Source organism: Rhipicephalus sanguineus, chromosome 1 (assembly GCF_013339695.2).
Source record: "Rhipicephalus sanguineus isolate Rsan-2018 chromosome 1, BIME_Rsan_1.4, whole genome shotgun sequence".
NCBI classification, from domain to species: domain Eukaryota; kingdom Metazoa; phylum Arthropoda; class Arachnida; order Ixodida; family Ixodidae; genus Rhipicephalus; species Rhipicephalus sanguineus.
The window spans coordinates 173,319,640-173,341,367 of NC_051176.1; the positions used below are offsets into that span (position 1 = coordinate 173,319,640).

A 21,728-nucleotide genomic window follows, 5' to 3' on the forward strand; every position below is an offset into this window, starting at 1 on the left:
GAACGTTGATAACATCACCAACCTGAGTGTTGAACCATATACACCGGGATTCAGGGTACTCTGTGAACATTCCATACTTTGGGTCCAAGATCTCTTTCAGCAGAAGGAGAAAGAACTCCTATGTAGATCATAAAAAGAGGGAGAAAAAAAATTTTACTTCTACAGAAAACATGCCAAATTTCACTGCTGCTCAAAACAGCTTTTTCACAAAACTTGGCCGTAAAAGGCTACTCCATAAGTTACATCTGAGTCTGTGAAGGAAAGAAGATGACTTTTAAGGGCTCATTTTTCTTTGTTAGACACAATATTAATGAGCAATAACAGAAAATAATGCCAAGGAAAGTACAGGGGATGTTATTTCTAGTAATTAGGATATAAATGTGTGTGTCGTTCCCTGCCAGCAGCACGTTATCTTTTCGTCCACTTTACTTTCTGCACATTTATATCCTAATTACTACAAATAACATTTCCTATACTTACCTCGGCATTATTGTCTGTTAGTTCTCATTAATATTGTGTCTAACAAAGAAAAACGAACCCTTAAAAGTCACCTTTCCTTCATTCATAGCGAGGGTCTCGTTCTGGCAGACTGGATGCCGTCAGGTAGTATGCGAGGGATTATCGGTCAGCTGCCAGCTTGTAAAAAGATCACGTGCTACATGATGCCGACAGGCAGAAAAAGAGTGTTCCACACTCGCCGCCATGGCTGACTAACACTCCTAGGTTTAAATGCACATATATACCCCATAAAGCCGTAGCTCAGTGGTACACCACCGGATTCGAAGGTCGCAGGTTTGGTCCCTGCCAGCGGCAAGTTATCTTTTCGTCCACTTTATTTTCTTCACATTTATATCCTAATTACTACAAACAACATCCCCTATACTTTCCTTGGCATTATTGTTTGTTAGTTCTCATTAATTATCTGATTCTCTGCATGTCATATCCCTTCTCAAAAAGCAAACCTATATCATAACTCCGATTCAGTGTTCTTGCTTCTAAACTGCAATTCCCAGCAATCTCAAATTAAATTAAGTCCTGGAGTTTTACATGCCAAAACTGTGCTCCGATTATGAGGCATGCAGTCGAGAGGGACTTGGGAATAATTTTGACCACCCATGGTTCTTTAATGTTAACCTGAATATAAAAGTATTTGCATTTCATACCCTTTGAAATATGGCTAATATGACCAAGGTTCAATTTTGCAACCTCATGCAGTGCTATATCGGCCAAATGAGTATCTCGAACAAAAATTCGAATAAATTAGAGTATAAGTAGCTTTAGCAGAAGAAAGCAAACAGGTGCATAGCATGCATGTGCTCTTTTTTTTTTAACTTTAAATCTTGTTAATAAACATCCTAGCCAGCATCAGTACAGGTGGATTACCTGTAACCTGTGAAAAAAAAGCATGCATATTATGTCAACAAATGGTTATATTTCTCTAGTGTTACTGATTGCTTAGGCCTTTTCAAAAGAGTTAAGAATAGCAAGTGTCAAAAATTGGCTTGCCTTTTTAACACCTCCAGCATCCACTGCATCTTCTCCATGAAATTGAACCTTTCGAACAAAAAACAAATCAATACCACATTATGAGTTAAAACATTTACTCTTTCATGAAAGAACAGGAAAAACACTGAAAATTATCTTGATATTACATAACTTTTGGGCATGCGCTCGACTGTTAAATAGCTTTCCTGTTTTCTTCTGGGGTAGCCCAACAAAACAATTGTGAGTTAGCACTTGTGGTGTCCTGTGCTCTCCTCTGCCCGTGTTCCTTTGCACTACAATGATTATGTACAGTCAGCGTCAAAAGTTTAAGGACCACGAGACATGCGAAAAAGCCAATTATTCGTGCTGCTTCAGCAGGGAGCCTTGAATATAGATTTCTGGTCTGTTCTATAACGCACTAACAACATGTACTGTGTAGTTTGGCTGAATACAGTCACAAATCGCAGAGAAATATAAAGTTTTCCCAGACCTAGTGGTCTCTGAATGTATGACCCTAACTGTACGTGTTTCTGATAAGGCTATAGTGGCACAAGGTTTTAAGAGTTCTCCTGGTTCACCGGCAATGCTGACAAGATTGGAGTATTGCCCATCGATGGTTGAAAAACCCCAGTCTTTGATTGGAGACATTACCTTGAATGGCACCCCAGTTGTACCATCCATACAAGCTTTGTGTCGCTCTCTCCTTTTCGGCTCCCCCACCTCCCCCACCTCCCCCACTCTCATCCTGCACAATCAATCAGCTGGCCTTGAACCCCTGACTATAGAAAAAAACATGGCTGATCCCTCTGTCATAGGAATCGGTATAACACGAAAGTGAAACGTGTCTTCACAGGAGTAGTGCTTATTGTGTAGTGATATATGAGAGCTTGTACAATGTCTATTCGTGTTTGGCAGCTATAGCACCGTTTGATGTGGATGTCTCTATCATGGATGATGATGATGTGGATGATGTGGATGTGGATGTGCATGTCTCTATCACGACGACTAACATTGTGGTAGCTGACGGTGTGAACATATATTTGGACACAGCGAATCGTGAATCCCGCGTAAGGATGATATCAACAAGCTCGTAATCCACACTGGTACCCGGTGTGCACTTCCTCAAAGCGTCGTCAATTAAGGAGAGAAACGGCACGGTGTGGGCTTTCTAGTAATGGGTAGCCGACGCCTGTGCTCATGCATACACTAACACACACTGCGCTTCAGCAACACGGGAGGTAGAGGTTCGTAGCCTGAGCCGCAAACGCGTGTCCCGCTGGCCTCTGTCTCGCAGGCGCTGCTCTTGCTCCACCAAGGCACGACATTCGCCCGTCGAAATCGTGTCCTTTCTGCAACGCGTATTGCAGCAGTTTTGTTAGTCGGTGCTCTCGCAATGGAAGCAGTCGGCGGCGGAGAAATCCCGTTGGTGCACGTGGAAGCTGCACTACTCCGATGAGACGACACACGCTAACACAAAGCCAAAGGCAAAGAACGTAACTGCGTCAAGGGTGCCTCGGCGACGCCAGCACGGCCAGTCTACCTCTCTGGTATCGAGACGCTTAAACCATGACCTCCGATATCGCGTGCAATCTCGGAGTAAGCGCCAGTAAGTGTCGATCGTGAAGCATTACTTCTTTTCACATCTCACAGACGGCGGCACCGCCCTGCTCCGCCCACCGTGAAAGAATGTGTGAAAGATATAAGGCGTGTTTGCGCCGTGTCTGGCATCTCCCGAGTTAGCTTAGTCGGTAGGGCGTCGGGCGCTTGCCGTCGCGGCCGCAACGTCGTGGGTTCGATTCCCAGCGGGGTATCTTTTTCTTGTTTTTTTTCTTTCTCGCCCGTTGGCGTCCATTTTATCAACGTCATATCCGTGACAGATGTACTTGGTGGACCCCGGCATAAAACACTTTCGTGTTAAAAGAAACCTACAAGGATGGAAAAAATCCCTGTAACTTCAGTATCTTTTTTTCCGTTGTCTTGTGTACTGTTTATTTCGGGTCAGACGTTCAGGTTTATTCACAGTGAGAAACCCACCAGATGCACGCCTCCCTTGTCACTTAAGGTTGAGCTATCCAGGACCAGTCAAGAAAATTGCTCAAGATAACAAGGTGAAACATATACAGTACGGTGCTTACTGAGGCAGACTGTGTCATCATGAAACTTTGGAGGTATAACGTACCATAACTGTGCAGTCGGTTATGAGGGATGCTGCAGTGGAAGGTTCCAGTATATTTCTTACCCCCTAGGGTCCCTTTTAATTTACACCCAAAGAAAAATATGGCTGGCTCTCTCGCAATCGAGAGCAGATGTAAGCATGAAATGTCTACCGGCAAAGCAGACTGGTTGGAGATTATATTAGCCAAAGTCTTGTGCATGTTCACAAGGGCACACCCCACTACACTGTGCACTTATCCATATGGACACTATTGTTTGCTGTCACTGTGCGAGACAAATCTAGGGCTTTCCCCAGCGTATGTGGCCAATGCGGCCACGACTACTGGCATGCCCTATGCCATGTGGCGCCATCTCTCGAAGAATGCGGCAACCTGTGCTCGCCCACCGCTGGCATTCAAACGAGCACAAGTTTGGCACCGGCACTGAAAAGAGCAACTGTATGTTGCCCTATCTGCCTTTGCGATGTCACTATTGTAAATGGCCAATAAAATATAAGCATACAAGAAATCATAGACTCAGTGATAGTGTGAAATACACTAAGAACTATGAAGCAATATATTTTGTATTTTGTTTGGGCCATAGCTAGGGTATGTAATGCAGTCCTGAACGAAGGGTCGACTGCCAAAAGTTGCGCTTTTTAAAACTTATGGGCTGATTGCCCGTATGTCTCGTTTTGTTCTTGCAACAAGGCCCGGATGATCTCATCTGAGTGCCCACATGTTCTGGTATAAGTTCCCAGACGTCTCGTTTTATGTGCATGTATAGTCTGGTGTGAGTGCATGGATAACGACGCTGGCATTTGGCTCAAGGTCACTTGAAGGCCACCAACAATGGGAGCTTAAAATGCAGGCTTCACAGCCTGGAATTGAATCCGTTATATCGGAGTTGAATGTATGACACCAAAGGTGTTGGGCCACCATGACTGTCCAATGAAAATATTTCAGCTAGGCTGATATTTTGAGATCATCCATAGGGCATCCATAGGGCATCATTTGAGATGTCTGATGTGAACATACACAATGGTCGCAAACTGCAAGTTGTATTTACTGTAAGCTATGGGAGGCACAAGTATCAAAACACAAAAAGTACTGTGGTTTGTGAGTGGCCTAGTTCAGAAAGGTGCGGCACATCACCGATGAACTGTCTTCAGTAATCAGAAAGTCCTCAGTGGTAAGGTGTGGTAGAGCATACAAATGATGGTGTATTTGCATTAGCTCACAGAGGCATGACAATCACAGAATGCCTTCACCAAGCTTTTGAGAACTCAAAATAGCCAAGTGAGAGAAAAGTCTAAAAATTATCATATTGTTTATTATATTAATTGTACCGTAAAGGTAGCAATTATGTTTTTCTCAGCTTTCTCCAATGCATTGCAAAGCATCCTTCAGACATTACCACACACTGTAGTCGTGGACAGGTCAATGCTGGAGGAAGGAGAATGGGTTACTAAAGAAAGCATGCACAAATAGTTGTAATCACTTTCAAAACACGTTTGTGTAGTCCTCAGTGGTATGCTATGTGCATAGGTCGGCAAACTCACTCATGAGTCGACTCACTCAGATTCACTCAGGTTCAGATCTGGCTGTGAGTCTGAGTGAGTCTGGGTGAGTGATATTTTGGCAAGATTGAGTACGAGTGAGTCCGGTTGAAGAAAATTTTAGTGACTCTGGGACCAAGCAAGTCCAGTTGAGGAAAATATTGGTGAGTCTGAGTCCGAGTGAGCCATAAGCGCAAAATATATTTCTTGATAGAGTCCGAGTGAGCTCCCCCTTTTGTTGCCGACTTATGGTCACATCTACTCATCTTCAGCCTTAATATCAGCCTTATATCGGCTTACGTTTATACTAAAGTCTAATCACACATATCTCAGCACACTAGCGTTCATGTGCCACCTCAATGTCTATTGATCAAAGGCACGAGTTAGGGGAAGGGGTGCCACGACCTCCCCCCGCAAACTCTTTCATGGGAAGTTCTTGATAAAAATATCTTGTGTGAGTCGCGTATTTCATAAAAGAATGTCCTCACTGGATCGGTATATGATAAAGGTATGATGATAATTTGTATTTGAAGGTACAAGATCAAAAGGCATATCGTAGAGCACTGATTATGTGAGATATTGGCGTTAAAAGAGCATTGACACCATGATAGAAAAAGCTAATTTTACGCCAACGGACTCGTAGTCGCCTCACTTAGGCTCACTCAGACTCAGATGAAGCCGTGAGTCTGAGTGAGTCTGGCTGAGTAATATGTTGGTGAGTGAGCTTGAGTGAGTCCGGCTGAGAAAAAGTTTAGTGAGTCCGAGTCCGATTGAGTCCGGTGGAGGAAAATTTTGGTGAGTCTGAGTCCAAGTGAGCTCCACCTTTTGTTGCCGACCTATGGTTATGTGTTAACGAAAATTAAGCTGCATTATTTCTTGTTCAATATTAAAAGGCACCCATAATGAGTAGAGTGCCTTTTATTTGAGAACCTAAGCATGACTGGGTCTACTTTCTCTAGATATAAAGTTTAAAGAGCCTTGAAAAAGAGCTGTGTAGTCACCTTTAGAGGCTTCTTGAGGTCTGCAGCAGACTGGTCAGCAAGCTGGTTAAGGGTATCATTAACTATATTTTCTCGTCCAACATACAACACCAGGTATGGATTAGAAGGTGGCACCACAGGCAAAATCATGCTGGCAATAGTCTGCTGGCAGGCTGACTCCATTGCTTGCTGCACAGTCGAACATAAAGGTACATTAGCTGTTTAGAGTGATGACAAATATACATAATAAAATAGGAGTTATTGGCAAAATAAAAGCTGCTCTTTCAAGACCAACAAGCACAACAGCTTTGAAATTTTCTATTCATATATCTATCAAGTGAAACAGGATTTCAACGAGCAGTGGATGACATAACATACGCAGCCAAAGTAACAAACCACGAAATCAGGTAATCTTTAGGCACACACAAACAGACAAGTTAAAATATTAACAAAACCGGAACAAAAGATGACAAGGAGAAAACGCAAACAACACAAACACACGTTCAGCATTTTTCTTCTGCACTGACATAAGAACTCGTGGCGATTCTATACAGCAAGCTTTCAATTACGGTATTTACCCAATCATAGGTCCACACATTTTATTTAAATTTGAAATCCGAAGTTGGGGGTTGACTAACAATCAAACCGAAACTAGTACTGCCAGTCACGACGGGCCGAACTAAAAATCAAAAGGTGTTATCGCATGGGTACAACTTACATTGCTCTCTCGCTTTACCTATAGCAGCAAATTATTCCTCGTTCTTGTTGAGAAAGAAAATTTTTCTTTTTCAACTTTTACAAAGCTGCTATTCGCTGTCAGGAGTGCTGGTGGCGATTTGAAGGGCGGCTCTCCTGCGACACTGTGCCATATTTGAGGTAACGATCATTAATGGAGAGCCACGCTCATTCTGAAAGCCGTCTGATGTGCAGTCAAGAAAAATTAAGTGCCCGTTTGACCTACTGCATCCATGAGATAACATTCTCCCTCAGACTTTGGGCATAGCTACAGTACTCACGGATTGAAGCACGACATCGATCTTTTTTAGTATAATGACTGCTATGAGAAACTGCTCATGGGAACCACGTCATATCGCCGCAAATCTGGCTAATAAAGGTAATCCTGGATCTGATGTAATTGTTTGAGTCAAAATTATGCTGGTATGACGTTAACTGTAGGTGCTACAAATGAAAGTATGTGCGTTACTTAGCCCTAAATTGTCACATTTCAACCCGCGAGTACTGTACACTCTTAAGTATAGCCTGCAGCCACCATGCTGCACTGAGCTACCATGCTTGCATGTCAGTGGTTTGCAATATCACATGACGATCTCCTCTGATTATATATAATGTAATCAGAAAGTATGCTCGGAGCCCAAGGCTACACTGTATTTGATGTGTTTCAGCCAAATGCATTAAAAAAAAAATACCACAATCACCTGTAGTGCTCTTGTAAAATTACGGGTTACAGTTATCCACAAAAATAAAATCTTATATCAGTACTCCTTTAATATATATACATGCTCAGTTTGTGTGAAAAGCTAAATCCCACCTACCGAACCATGAATTTGAATTCAAGTGGAATATCGGTACAAACAGATGTAAGTAAACATGCTTTGTCACCTGCATCTGGATATGAGAGTCTGTCTGCAGGATGAGTGTCTTGGCTTGAGCGTTGAACACAAAAGGGTAGTGACAGAAGTACACCTTATTGCTCTAGAGAAAAAAGAAAGAAAAACAACCAGTGGATTTTTTTACGAGCCGCAGCACAAAGGATTTATAAAATAACCAGCTAGCCTGGGTATTGAGCATGGTGGTAAAATACAGGGGTGACATCATTCATCCAATGAAACTGAATGTCAAATCTACTTAGCAAACTATGTTTCAGTTGGCTATAATCACATTAATGAGTTATGGAATTTAGCACATGATTTCATGCATTCCAAGGCATTGCTGTCAGTGGGTATACTGCAACTGTACATGGCACATACCACGATTATAAAGCACTAACTGCTATAGTACAGATGTGACGCTTATTTATTGTGCTTTAAGGGTTTCTGAAATGATTCTTGTCATAATCAACATTACCACCTAGACATATAGGATATCGGTCACAGAACATTGCGTCAGCAATATAAGTTTATTAGTTTATGTCAGGAATATAAGTACAATCCCTCACAAGAATATTGCGTCAGCACGCTATAATAAATGAGGCACCAGTGGTTAAAAGTTACCCTCTCCTCAAGCCATGGCATTTGCCCTCAACCTTTCCCAGTATGTATCCATCCGTATGTCCAACCTTCTTGAGCATAACAATTAAGCAGTCACTGAAAGTGTTGTCTACATTTAACTAAACAAAGTGTTTTTTCACGTCTCTTTCATGCACAATTATTTATTAAGCTTGAGCACGGCTGTGTTAGAACACTACAGCAGTGCTCACTTTCTCGAATGACCACTGTCTGGGCTAATTGGAGCAAACTTTCACTACAACTTTCTGTAGGGGACGGACATGCAATGGATCAGTGCTGGGCAGTATCGAAGATACATGTATCTTAGATACTATCTTAGATACACTTTGGGTATCTTGTATCTGTATCGCGATAAGTCTCGAAAGACGAGTATCTGTATCTGTATTTCCGATACATTCGATAATGTATCGTGTATCTTAAGATACAAGATACTTCTATCGCAACGCAAGTGTGCGAAACAATAATCGCTGGCCAAGCTCCACTTCTCAAGCTGGTACTGGTGCCACTAAGCGATCTGAATAAGTCTAAGGGCAGTGACGTTATTTTTACACCAGAGTCGTCCAGTGAGGGTAGATCAGGAAGACAAGCACGCGGACATCTACGCCCAGCCCACCTACCTTTTGTTTTCTCGATTTCTTTTCTTTTTAGTTGCTCCAATGCCGCTACACTTGCTCATAGCCACTGTCCTGCGCCTAGTACTCCACTGCGTGCGGCGTCTATCGCGCAAATTCTGATGTTACAGTGTCGTTATTGCAGATTCTTTTGCGTCTTGATCCGTAACGAAATGCGATGCGTGCAAGAATGGGGTTGCTTTGCGTCGCGTGGATTTTACATATTAGCGATTTAAAAGACCTCGAGGATATAAGTTTGACTTGCATGCAATGAATTAACTTATATGCAAATAAGATTCTAACAACTTTAGCACCACAGGGACTGACGCTAGATCTAATAGAGGAAGCGTTTACCTAACAGACAATATCTTGGCGTATGGTATTTTTCACTTCCATCTGCATTTATTCAAAGAATTTATGAAATCATAATTTGATTATTAGCACAAGGCACAAGTGCTTTCTTAGCTGTAATTTTGCGTCACATACATTACCTAGGTCTCTGCACTGTTTTTCCGGTCTAGTCACTGCAGTATGTCTTTTGTAACGTGCTCCCAAAAAAAGATTGCTGCTTTATTCTTCTAACTGTCTGCTTTATTTCTACTACTGTTTACACATTTACACGTTGCCAAGTCGATTTTGAAAACAAATATATTATTATGTGGGCGTGCCTTGAGTATACAGTACAAAATATTCTACTTACCGCTTAAGAAAATAGCGAAATTGAGTTTGCATTATAAAAATGGAAGAGCCATCTTAAAGATGTTAGGAAGGGGATTCGAGAAACGTTTTACTAAATGCTCCGTTTTACTCATGAGCATCCCAACGAGCCATTTCAGGCAATTTTCCATAGGCACTGAATTTCACATTGTCTCAACCAAGCCCTTAGGCGGGGGGGCGGTGCGACCAAGGAAGGGTTTAGTTGGGGGGGGGGGGGGGGGGGGGGGAGTGGCCCGGGTGAAGTAGGTAGGTTATACCAAAAATAAATAATGAAAATAGGTGTTTTTCTCAAATAGTCAAGGTTTTCAGCAAGTGCCCCCCCCCCCCCCCAAAAAAATTTTTGGCTACGGGCCTGGTCTCAACAGGTAAGTTGACGATACTTCGTGATCATAGCTGTTAAGGGCGCCATCTGTATCATGTTTCTGTATTCAATGTGAATGTTTGATAAACAACCACCTCTCTATTTTACTTATATTTGTTTTCCAGTTTTAGGCCTTCTTAAATATATTTCTTACTACTAATCGCTACGTAAAGGGAGCTATAAGCGGCAATAGCGCGAATAGCGGCGGTGTCCTGCGATGCTTCGTGCAGCTACGCAATACGTCTGAGACATTTCTGTGTTGCACATGTTCTCTCGTTCAAGAAAAATTGCTAAAAAATTGCACATTAGTGAGTATACCAACGAAGAATCCCTTACAGCAGCAGCTAAGCAGAACATGGAAATTCATTGCAGGTTTACGTCATCTACATATACAACAGGCGCCTCAAACTCAGCTTATAGCCGGCGGGCCGCAGTCGCGAAATTTAGCTCCAAAGGCCCGGGGACAGTGAAGACGGTAGGGTCGGAGAGAGTTTGAACAAAATGACGTTGCCATTTGAAAGGAGGCGTTTGACATATATATAGGTCATTTCTGAAGGGTATTTTGAGTCCGGATTCCAGAAACAACGATACGGATGTGCATAAAGAGTGAAATCTGGACACGGATTGAAATATAGAGTTTTTGTTTCAGCACATGGTTATGTTTCACGGTTATGTTTCAGCACATGGTGACCACGTGTTCCTCACGAAAGAAATGCTTGAGACCAGTCATGTCTGTGTAGCTCACTAACATACTTATTTGGAAAACAAAAACAAATGGAACGGAGACGGTCATGTGTGCCGGCCGGGCCGCTAGCGAACGGTCGCAAGCCCCGTATACACCATACGTTCCCCGCGCCACTCCCCCCCCCCCCAAGGAAGAAAAGAAAAAAAGTCGCTATTATTTAGCGTTGTTGCTGCTTTACACCTGTCCGGATATACGGTATTGTGCAAACTGTCTTTTACGGACAAGGTAAAAGGCCACACCGGTATTTGCGCCGTCGTGCGAAGGCTTCTTATTGACGTTATTGTGATTACATGGCAACCCGCTAGCTGGTCGGCAAGCCGAGCAGCGACTCCCATCAATTACAAAAATGATAAGCAAGAACTGCTGTCAGCGAAGTGTATAAAGAGTTGTGCTGTGAACAAGCTAAAACAAGCCCCAATAAGTTGTTTTGGAAGGAAACTAATGTACTTTGAGCAAGAAGGGCAAAACTTTTGAGATACTAACAGACATTTCATGCAAGTGAAACTAAATACTAGGTCACAGTTCAGAAATTTTCAAGGAGACATCTTTGTGTATAGGCATTTGCTGCTACACTGTATGGATCTATAATAACAAATTTGAGAATGTATCGAAGTATCTTAAGATACAATTGCGAAGTATCGTATCGGATACAATTAGTGCGGCAGTATCTTGTATCTGTATCTCCAATACTTTTTGCCTGAGTATCTTGTATCGTAACGTGATACAATTTCAAAGTATCTTTGCCCAGCCCTGCAATGGATGGACACGTGGCAGTAAAATGCACAATGTTTGCTGGTTTGTGTTACATGAGCCCCATTTCTGTAATATAGCTGTTTGTGGTATCTTGGAATAACACAGAGCTCAGCTAGTTGGTAAGTATTCATGTTAAAGAGACAGGGCGTGCAAACAAAGACACAAGAGAGAAGTCAAGACGTTTGTAGTGTCTTGACTTCTCTCTTGTGTCCGTGTTTGCACGCCCTGTCTCTTTAACGTAGTATCTTGGTTTGACCTATATGTGCGATATGCGTGTTTATGATTGTCTCTACATTTAGCTCGTACGATTCTTTATAGCTACCAGTGGAAAAAGCAGGCACTGCCACAGCTAGCCAAGAGCTGCCACTAACTGGTGTATTTGGTAAAAGGGGCCACTTTTAACATTTCCTTTACTCTAAAATGAATTTTTAAAGGGGTCATGAACCACTTTTCCAAGTATTGATCTAATGGCCTCAGTATCGGAGTGTACTGCCTCCCGAATCGATTGCCGCAAAAATTTCTCGAATCCGTCAAGAATCAGCGGAGTTACGGGGGTTTGGCGCACACTCCCAGCGCTTTCTCTCTTTTCTCGTGCCGGCGAGCGCACTGGAAGCTAGACAGGGAGGGATGGCATGGGGGAAAGAAGTTACGCCGGCGCGCGTCATGAAACGCGATCGCTCTCCCGCTGTGATTCGCTTGCGCGAGTGCGGCTACCGTGTACTGAGGAGTGCGGCGCCGGCAAGTGTCGGCACCCCGCGGCAAGAAGCGCATCTGATCCGAACGCCGCTCTCGATTTACGTCGGCTATCGGCCAATAAGCATGCTATGTCTCTTGCGACGTACAGCGGACAGACGCCCCGCCCACCGACGAGAGTGAGAACCGGCCTCTGTTTGAAAAGAGGGTGCCTGGGGAAACGGCAACTTCGCGCTCCGCTTGTGGCCATTACGCAGCGCGCACGACTGTAATATTTGGCAGAGCAGTTCATAGCCGTGTCAGCTTTCCGCCGGATGTGTTTTTTCAATCAGCCCAAGGGGTGCTTCATGACCCCTTTAAGAAAGAAAAACAGAAGAAAGAATATGAAATTGTAAATTGAACCCACAAGTTAAATTTGTGAGATGGAGACAACACCACTACACTAAGGTCTTGCTTAAGATTGTGGCTTCATAACGAGATATTTGATACACTGTAAGGCACAATAAATCGCCATAGCAATGTTTGTTTCTTTTATTTTTTAGGAATTGTCACTTTTGTGGCATCTTTCCTCTGCAATTCTAGGTAAGTTATATGAAAAACTTGGCTCACTCGGAAATGCAAAGCTCGTAATTGCCACTGAAAGCTCATTTCTTTTCAGAACTGCAGGTGACCACTGTGTTAACTGGTGTTGACATTGACATGTAGCACGCACATCTTCCATAGCATGTACTAGCTGCTGCAGTTTATTCCCTGCAAGTACGTGTATTGCAAGATGAAAGTACCTAGTAAAGCACTAATACCATTTGTATTCCTTTCGGAAACAAAGACACCATAGCTGCACCTCTCTAATATGAAAATACTTCCATGTATCATCAGCTGCTGCCACCACTGTATCATCATCCCCCTCTGTTGCATTCTTTGCGCTGGCTGCAGTTATGAAAAGTGCTGCAACGGTGCCAAGCGGTGCCGTCAGCCTGCAGAACTGGTTGAGCAAGTGAAGTGTAACCGCGACACTTAGGGTGACCTCCTTCCTACTATTGAAATGCAGGACACGCTGACCAGGGGTGGGGTGTGGAGGGATGAGAAATTAACTAAAATAATTCATTTTTAACTTAAGGCAAGAAATGTTCTGTTGCATATTTTGTCCTCTCTGAAACAAGGAAATAAAGTAACCGATACGAGTTGAAGTTAAAATATATATCTGTGTAAACAAACCTATTTTATACATCACTGCAATATGCTCTGGAGCTATCAATATCAACATAAAAATTCTGCAACTCAAAAATAGTCACTCACGAAACAGCCATGGCTTAGTTTCCACACTTACTGATTAAAAGCCTGGGAAGTACTCGACGCCGCTTGTTTTATTTTCTTGAAGTCATATTTCGTGTCAGTTCGAAACGCCTCTAAAATGGCTCGATCTGATCACACGAACCAGTAGCTGAACTCCTGGCAGGTTTGCTCAAAGTTTTCTTTTATTAATATCTCGGCCTTGATCAGGTCCACACTGCATCCTTTGGTCACTGCTTTAAGTTCCCGTTATGACTGAAAAGTGTCACTTCGTAAAAGCATTACTGACTGGAATGCTTAGTAAAATGGGCAGAGATACAGTCAGAAGCATTCGCCGCAGCCGGTGCGACTAGCCGACATTTTTGGAAGCTTGAAGTGCTTGCAGAAAATCCATCCTCAAACAGGGTGGCTGGATACAGCTGAACCCCAAGGCAGTGCCAAACCATAATAATAAAGTGTGAAATGTGGCACATTTTTTAAAAATTTTCGTTTCTCTTGCAGGAGGCGGGATAACAGCCCTCAATGCGGGACAGCCCCACAAGTTGTAGGACAGTAGGTCACCCTAGCGACAATAGCGCACAACGGCTGCAACCAAGTGAAGAAGCAAGTGCAGGCCATGTAAGCCTGGTTGCAGCCTTTGTCACCTAGCCTGTTCTGTGTGTGTGGCATTTATTTCAGGTGTCAGTTACCGAAGAGCCGATACCGAAGAGCCGAAAACTGCCCGTCAAGTTCTACCGTTTCCAATGGAAGCAGTGTGAGGAGCAGAGGCATCGAGAGTGAATTATGGCAGTTTGCCGAACTAAGTGATGCTTTCATGGTCTTGTCTCCAAGCAATTTTTGTCACTTGTCACACACAGTATTGCCAACTATTAAAGGGGAGAAACGCGATGGTCATGCTCATTTGAAAGGGAAGTGCATTTGTGAAGCGAAGCTACAACAAATAGACAGATGCTGTATATTTAGAGATTGCGCGCTGGCTTTCCGAGTAAACCATTTGTAAGTGACAGCAGCGGAGCATGTTAGCTCAATAGACCACAGTTTAAATACCACACCGTGAGTACTACAAGTGCTTTATTCAGCTGATGGCAGTACATTTCCTGTCACGGCTCAATGTAAACAGAATTAAGCTGCATGTTTTCACTGAGCATTTATATTGGCCTTGCATGCAACATGTCGTGATTGCTTAGCAGGCTGAGGTGTTGCACTGCTAAGATGGAGGTTGTGGGTTTGATTCCTGCATTTTGATGGGAGCGAAATGCAGTAACACCGGCGTACTTAGATTTCAGTGCATGTCAAGGAGCCCCAGGTGGTCGAAATTAAACCGAGGTTGCCCCCCATGGCGTGCCTCATAATGATATCGTGGTTTTGGCTAGTAAAATATTATAGCCTTGCATGTGCGTGAGCCACGGGCGATATACAGCTGCCACTTTAGAAGCTAGCTGAAAGAAGAACCAAAGTGGCATTAAAATTTTCTATGGCTTCACGAAATCAGACGCGGTTATCATTGGGGACAAATCTCGGCGTAATCATAAACCTGCACGATCCCAGTGGGTATTTCATAGTATGATGCTGACCAAGCGAGCTGTTGAAACAACCAAAGTGACATTCGACTCAGCGAACACGGTGCGTGATCAGGTGTCGATATTATCCGAAATGAAACACGCCGTTATAGGAAACATGCATGGTCGAAGTGGGCATGAAACATTTTTTGCACCGCATCATTATACTGTCAATGGGAGCTGTAAAAAAATCCAAGGTGGCATTAAACTTACGATCCGACGCTGCTATTATCCGATGCAAACCTCGGCAAAAAAGAAACTCCCATGGAACTGAACACTGCGCATTGCATTGCTGCCAGCGACTCAACAGGGCAGACGTAAATTTATGCTCTTCGCACTGAGCTCATAATAATTTTAAAGCCACACGACAAACTTGGCATCCAAGCAATCGAAAGTCGAGCGCTATACAAATGCGTGCGAAAGCGTGGTGGTTGTTTGCTGAAAGCTCCGAGCAGACAGGACTGCCGCTACGAATGTGCATTATACTGGAACATTATTACAGAGCCCGTGCTGTCCCATCAACACGCACGTAGCGCTCGCACAAAAGCATCGTCCTTGACAACCTGCTCGGCCCTGCAAAAGTAGTCGATCAACCGCTCTCCTTTGGTAAGATTCACACCGTGAAAATGTTTTTTCCATCTCTGCTATCTTTCTAAACCTTCAGAGCAAGCGACACATGAGGCTGCACGTGCATGGTGAGCAGACGACAGCACGTGCAGGGCGTGTGAAGGTGCAGGGAGAGCGCAGTCAAAAGGCGGGTGCACGGAGACAAGATCGGTTTTCGCCAGAAAGGCGGCGAAACGCGTGCGCCACAGCACCCTCTGGCCGAGCTTGGGAGGCTTATGCCCTTGCATAGTTTACAAAATTTTGGGGCGAATATGTCAAAACAGATTCTAGTTTCAGGAGTTCTGCTAGATAAATAGGAATTAATTGCCACTTGGTTGAAACCTTGTGCCTTCAAGAAGTGTTTGCTGATTCAAATTAATTACTGCATAATTTTAATCACCTGAATGGTAGCTGAGCTTTATGTGGAAACAATATCAGTGTCTCCTCAAACATGTAATCTCCTCAAACAGACCAACAAGCATAATGCTTTACATGAGATCTTAGAAAAATCCATTAAAACTAAAGAAAGGAAAGAAAAACACAGGCAGTACACATGACTGCTGGTAATACTATTGTGCCATAGCAACGCCTCCTTTAGAAACATGCCTGCGGCATCGCTGGCTATCCCATTGTAGCCGTCCTGCCTTGAGTTGTGGTCGCTTGTCGAGAGATGGCGCCACGTTCTCCCCTATTGTTTTCAATGGGGCTGGCGTGGTGTGACGTCGAGGGGGGTAATGTGCGCATGCGCAAATGTGTGTTGCAAGCGGCCACAGCAAGGATCGCCAGCTACTGCCCTCATTAGAAACGGTGAAGGAGGGAAAGGGTAGGGCAGGAGGTTTTTGGCTCACGCGGCAGGCATCTTTCTCTCAAACACCACAGCGCAGATTACGAGGATGATCGCCAGAATCTCGAACAGAAGACGAGGTATGAAGGAGGAGGACACGTGTAGGCTTGTACAGGCTCTTGTGGTCAGTAGGCTTGTATACAGTGCACCCTACCAAATACCGCTCCAACAGGAAAAGGAACAATTAGAGGCAATCCTTAGGAAAGCCTACAAATGCGCCCTCGGACTACCAGTCAACACCTCGACGGAAAAATTCCTTAAACTGGGCATAAACAACACAGTTCAAGAACACATCGAGGCGCACCTGCTTGCGCAGAAAATGAGACTCATGCTGACTCCAACGGGCAGGTACACGCTGCAGAAACTGGGCATGAGGGATGCTTGCCGAGAAATTAACAATACAGAGAGTATACCGAAGGACATTCGCCAGATCATTGAGGTCAGCCCATTACCTAGAAACATGCATCCGAAAATACATAAGGCCAGAAGAAAGGCAAGATCAGAAGCACACGAAAGAAATTTCACAGGGAGAACAGATGTACTGTACGTTGACGCAACCACATACAGAGAACACTCCGGGCGGTAGTGAGCGTTGTTGATCACCAGCTTAGGGAAGTCAATAGCGCTTCGATCAAAAGCAATAACATCCTCGAGGCTGAGGAAGTAGCGATCGCTCTCGCCATCACGCACCAGGGCAAAGAATCCACTGCGGAAATAGTTACGGACTCGCAAGAAGCGTGCAGACGATACAGCAGCGGACGCGTATCCACTGCTGCCATCCGCATACTCAAGGCGAGAAAAATCACCTTCTCGTGCTGCTCCATTACGTGGACACCAGGCCATGAAACTGTGACTGGGAACCAGCGTGCTGACGCCAACGCCCGAGCATACGCCAACCGGGGGGCGCACAACGATGGGGAACCAAACACAGTCACTAGACGCTATGGGGCAATTCTATAACATCAAAGAGACCTGAGGAGGATTTACCCTCCTCCTCACAAAGACCTCAGTAAAGAGCAGTCGGTTGCCTGGAGACAGCTGCAGACTAATACATACCCAAATCTCAGTCTACTTAACAAAATCTATCCGACTACATACGACAACAAATGCCCGCTATGCGGGGAACATGCAACACTTTATCATGTTACATGGGCCTGCCAACACTCAAAGGATGTGCCAATAAACAACACACCAACACCGGAGCAGTGGGAGGCTGCGCTGTCCTGCTCGAAGCCTGAAGAACAGCTCAAGCTGATCGACAGAGCGCGCAAGATGGCAAAGGCCACAGGGGCCCTGGACTGAGGGCTCCACCTTTGCCGGGAGAATTTCTTTGCACCAATAAAGTTTTTCATTCATTCTAGAGGAGGCGTTGGCCATAGCATATATGCACAGGTTCTACCACTCGTAGAGAAACTCTACGTTCACTGCAATGAGATGACAATGCCTAATGCTAAGCACTGTACAAAATGAATATATGTGAATGCTTCCTTCAAAGCAACAAACGCGCTCACTGAATGCATAACAATGACCATGCACAGCAGACACGCATTGTAAAATGTGAAAATATACAGTGTGTGTAACGTGTTCCGCCTTCGCAGTTTATTCAGAATGAGTTGTAATGCCATCAATAGCATATCTCTCTCTTTTTTTTTCTAAGGCACTATATAAATTGTAAAGGAAGGTGTGCATGCAACGTTTTACAGAGCCCTGGAAGCCAAACCTATGAGGAGCTCACTTCGGTATTCCGTACGGTATTATCACAAAGGCTGCAACTCTTTCTAGAGTACAATTGCATTACACAACATATATTGCAGCTTTCCAGTGCAAACAGGAAAAAAATTGTTCTACCTGCTTTAGGAGAAAATATATAAATGCTGTAAGATTGCAAGGGGAAAGAAATCACTGCAAGAAAATTGCAAAAAAGTTGAAGACTGGGAGAGCATGGATTATAGAGTTAATTTCGTGACCAAATTTGAAGAAACAGCATGTTAAGTTTCTTGTGCAGATTTGTCAAGCCAGAAATGTGCTCAATTATGCTACTTTTACATTTTATTATGTTGTTTTAAGTGATACTACAACACATACCATGTCCATGACAAATAAAAGTGTAGCCTAATCATTGGTGTTTTCAATAAAAGTAAAGGAGAAATAACGACAAAGGCAATTATTGAATATTCTTGTGTGAAAGGTGAAAGAGGCACCTTGAAAACTGATTGTAAAAATAATTTACAATTTTTATTGAAAATATCGACAATATCCCCTTCAGCGGCGGTGTGTACAATTGTACACATCAACTTCAGAGGTGCGTCACGCACTGCGCGTTTTTTCAAGTGGTGCAGTGTGCACATTCGTGCAGGCTTCTTCAGTGGACAACTAGCTGTCACTTAACTTCACTGGGCTGCGTATTGATGCAGAGGATCACTTTGCTGGAGACACTACCATGTTCGACGATCGTTCGACATGCCTCATTGCGGGACCAACGTCAAGAGTGTTTTTTTTCTTTGCTCGAAGTGAATACAACCAAAAAAGAAACTGCATGCATTTCGGGCCTAATATTTGATTCTTTTTATGCAAAGGTTGAAGCTAACTGATTGCAGAATAATTACATATTTAATTACATGCTAATTAACATTAATTATTGAAACTCACACAAAACAACAAATTCCTTCATTTTTTTTTTCTTGGAACGCTATACTGATGCCTTGGAATTAGGCCATGCGAATTTGACACATTTGCAGTCAGTGCATCATAATTCAAGCCTGAAGGGGATATATGAAATATGAAATAGTATACAAAATATGTGCCTTCCTCCAGGTTCTGAACTTTCGATGCTAGACCATGCAAAAAAATATTAAATGTATCATTTGCGGACATGAACATAGTCATAGTGATGCCACCCATGATATGCGGGAGGCTGTGGCTTCTTTTAATATGTGAAAACAGCCGCGTGTGCATTGTGCAGAAAGGTTTTGTCCTTACTTTCAGCAGCAAGCGCCTTGTTTTTTTTTTTTTTCAATTATTAACATTCCAAAGCAACAGATGTCACATTGGGGAGCATCCAAAAGCTTTCTCGTACTCGATTATCAAGCTCTATCAATTTGGCTCTCTAAACAAGTTGGGCTGGTCGTGTACCTTGAACTGAGACTGCAGCCTTAACATACTTTTTACAGTACTTGTACAGCACTGTACAACAAGATGCAGTGCTGCACAGTACTGTATAGTAAGTAATAAGGGTACTTTTGCAAGCAACATTCAAAAAGTAAAATCAGGCTGCTAGCCAAACTCTTCCAGACGAAATAGACTGTGTATGCTTCTGTGAGTGAAAAGTAAAAAGCATTTCTCTTGTGTTTTACATAAGCTGTCAAAACATTAATGGATAAAGAAAACTCACCATGGGAATTTAACATTAAAATAATGAGAACATCTAAAGATTCAGCCATGCATGAAGCATCGTTAAAACATCATATATGCCAAAGCAGAAAATCAGGCAATATGACAGAAGCTCCTGACCTTCACAGTCAACATTAAGTTAAAATTCTCTAGGCGAGTCAAACAAAGCACAAATTTTCGTTTGCTTCACGAGTGAAGTGCCTCATGAATGCCCTCAGAGAAAAGTTTTCAGACTATTATATACAAAGGAGGTATTGCATAAGGGAAAGGCTTTCTCTTTCATTGCCACAAGCATACTGGAAGGCACACAAGGAGGCAATGTGCTGCCCAAAAGTTACATCACTGCGAATGGCTCAAAGCACTTCTTTCCGCCTTTCTTCCTCTCTCTCTTTTTCCTTTAAATGCCCACTACTTCTGGTTCAGCCATGTGCATCACCAGACCACGGCAGCACCCTGTGTCTGCTGTGGCACCAACACGACACATCACGTGGCCTCCAAGATCATCTGCCGGTGAAGCATTTGTAAAATGAGTCAGTACCAGTTGGGCCCACTTCCCTTCTAGTTAGGCCTGCCTACTGCATAGTTGGCGACAATGCAAAGGAGCAAACAAGCCATCCTTGTCGTAGGGGAGTAGTGCAAAAGACAAGGACAGAATAAGGCACACAACCAACCACACGTACCGCTGTCCTTTCGAGCTGCTCCCCTACGATATGTTCAACCAACTAGCAGACAAGTTCACCCTTCAAAGCTATCCTTGGTTGTTTTTGACACAAAATTGTAAATTTGCTGCTGAATACAGTAGAATAATATTTAGCCACATGTCCAGATGAGCCTCGAATAAAAATATGGAAAATTTTCTTATATGTTTGAGATTTTTTAAAAGGTGCTTGGCAAGCTTAAAATCTAAGATCAGCATTAACAACTCTACAAGTTCTGTATTAGCAAAACTGCTACATGGACAATCAAATGGTTGCACTTACCCTATCTTCATTGCTGCCCTGAATCCACTGAATATAGTCTAGTTGGACATCCACCTTATCTGTGACTTCGGGTATGTAGAAGTGTTCATATGAAACCAAGCCACCACACTCTTTGTTGACCTGTCATGTACAAAATTATTTTTAAAAATCTCATTAAACAAGATACAATCTTCAATATACATCTACCAGAGCTTGCAAAACAGATGCCACAGTCTATGACAAAAAAAAAAAACTAACTAAAAACATGGTGATATACAAACTCAAATGTTAGAAAATGCAATTATTATATCTGTGCTGCATTACATATAAAGCAGTGCTGAACCTCAATGCTACTTCTATGACCTTAACTACATTGAGTAGCAATAAAACATATGAACTTATGAAGACATCTGTCGGGACCATGACTTAAAACTTCTGATATTGTGTGGATAATTATTTCAATAACAAAGCTACCTGCTCATTGCATGAGTTGAACCTACATATACTGTAGCTCCCACTTGAGTGAACTTCAAGGGACCCTAGAAAAAGTTCACTAAGCTGAATCTTCACTAGAATATGAAAATGCATAGGGCAAAGCAGACATTGAGTCAAAAGCGTGAAATGGAATTTTAAAGTTATGTGCATCAATACATACAAAGTGTACCGACTATGCCAGTGCTGCAAAGCGCAATACCTCATAGAACTGCTTTCAAAAATGAGCCCGAGTCCACTGATCACGTTCATTCAACTGAAATATTCACTCCATTAAAAAAAATT

At 43.1% G+C, this 21,728-nt stretch overlaps 1 protein-coding gene across 4 annotated transcripts in view; it reads right to left on the reverse strand.

Moving 5' to 3' along the window:
- The window catches only part of LOC119402474 (probable E3 ubiquitin-protein ligase HERC4), a 203,116-nt gene that overhangs the window by 71,956 nt on the left and 109,432 nt on the right, over positions 1-21,728 (reverse strand). For all 4 annotated transcript variants that reach the window (XM_037669632.2, XM_037669639.2, XM_037669628.2 and 1 more), the window contains 5 exons: positions 20,973-21,092; positions 7,798-7,890; positions 6,199-6,366; positions 1,507-1,554; positions 23-118 (listed from right to left, as the gene is read on the reverse strand). In XM_037669632.2, coding sequence (XP_037525560.1) covers positions 23-118; positions 1,507-1,554; positions 6,199-6,366; positions 7,798-7,890; positions 20,973-21,092 — 525 coding nt within the window. The remainder of the gene's footprint in view (positions 1-22; positions 119-1,506; positions 1,555-6,198; positions 6,367-7,797; positions 7,891-20,972; positions 21,093-21,728) is intronic.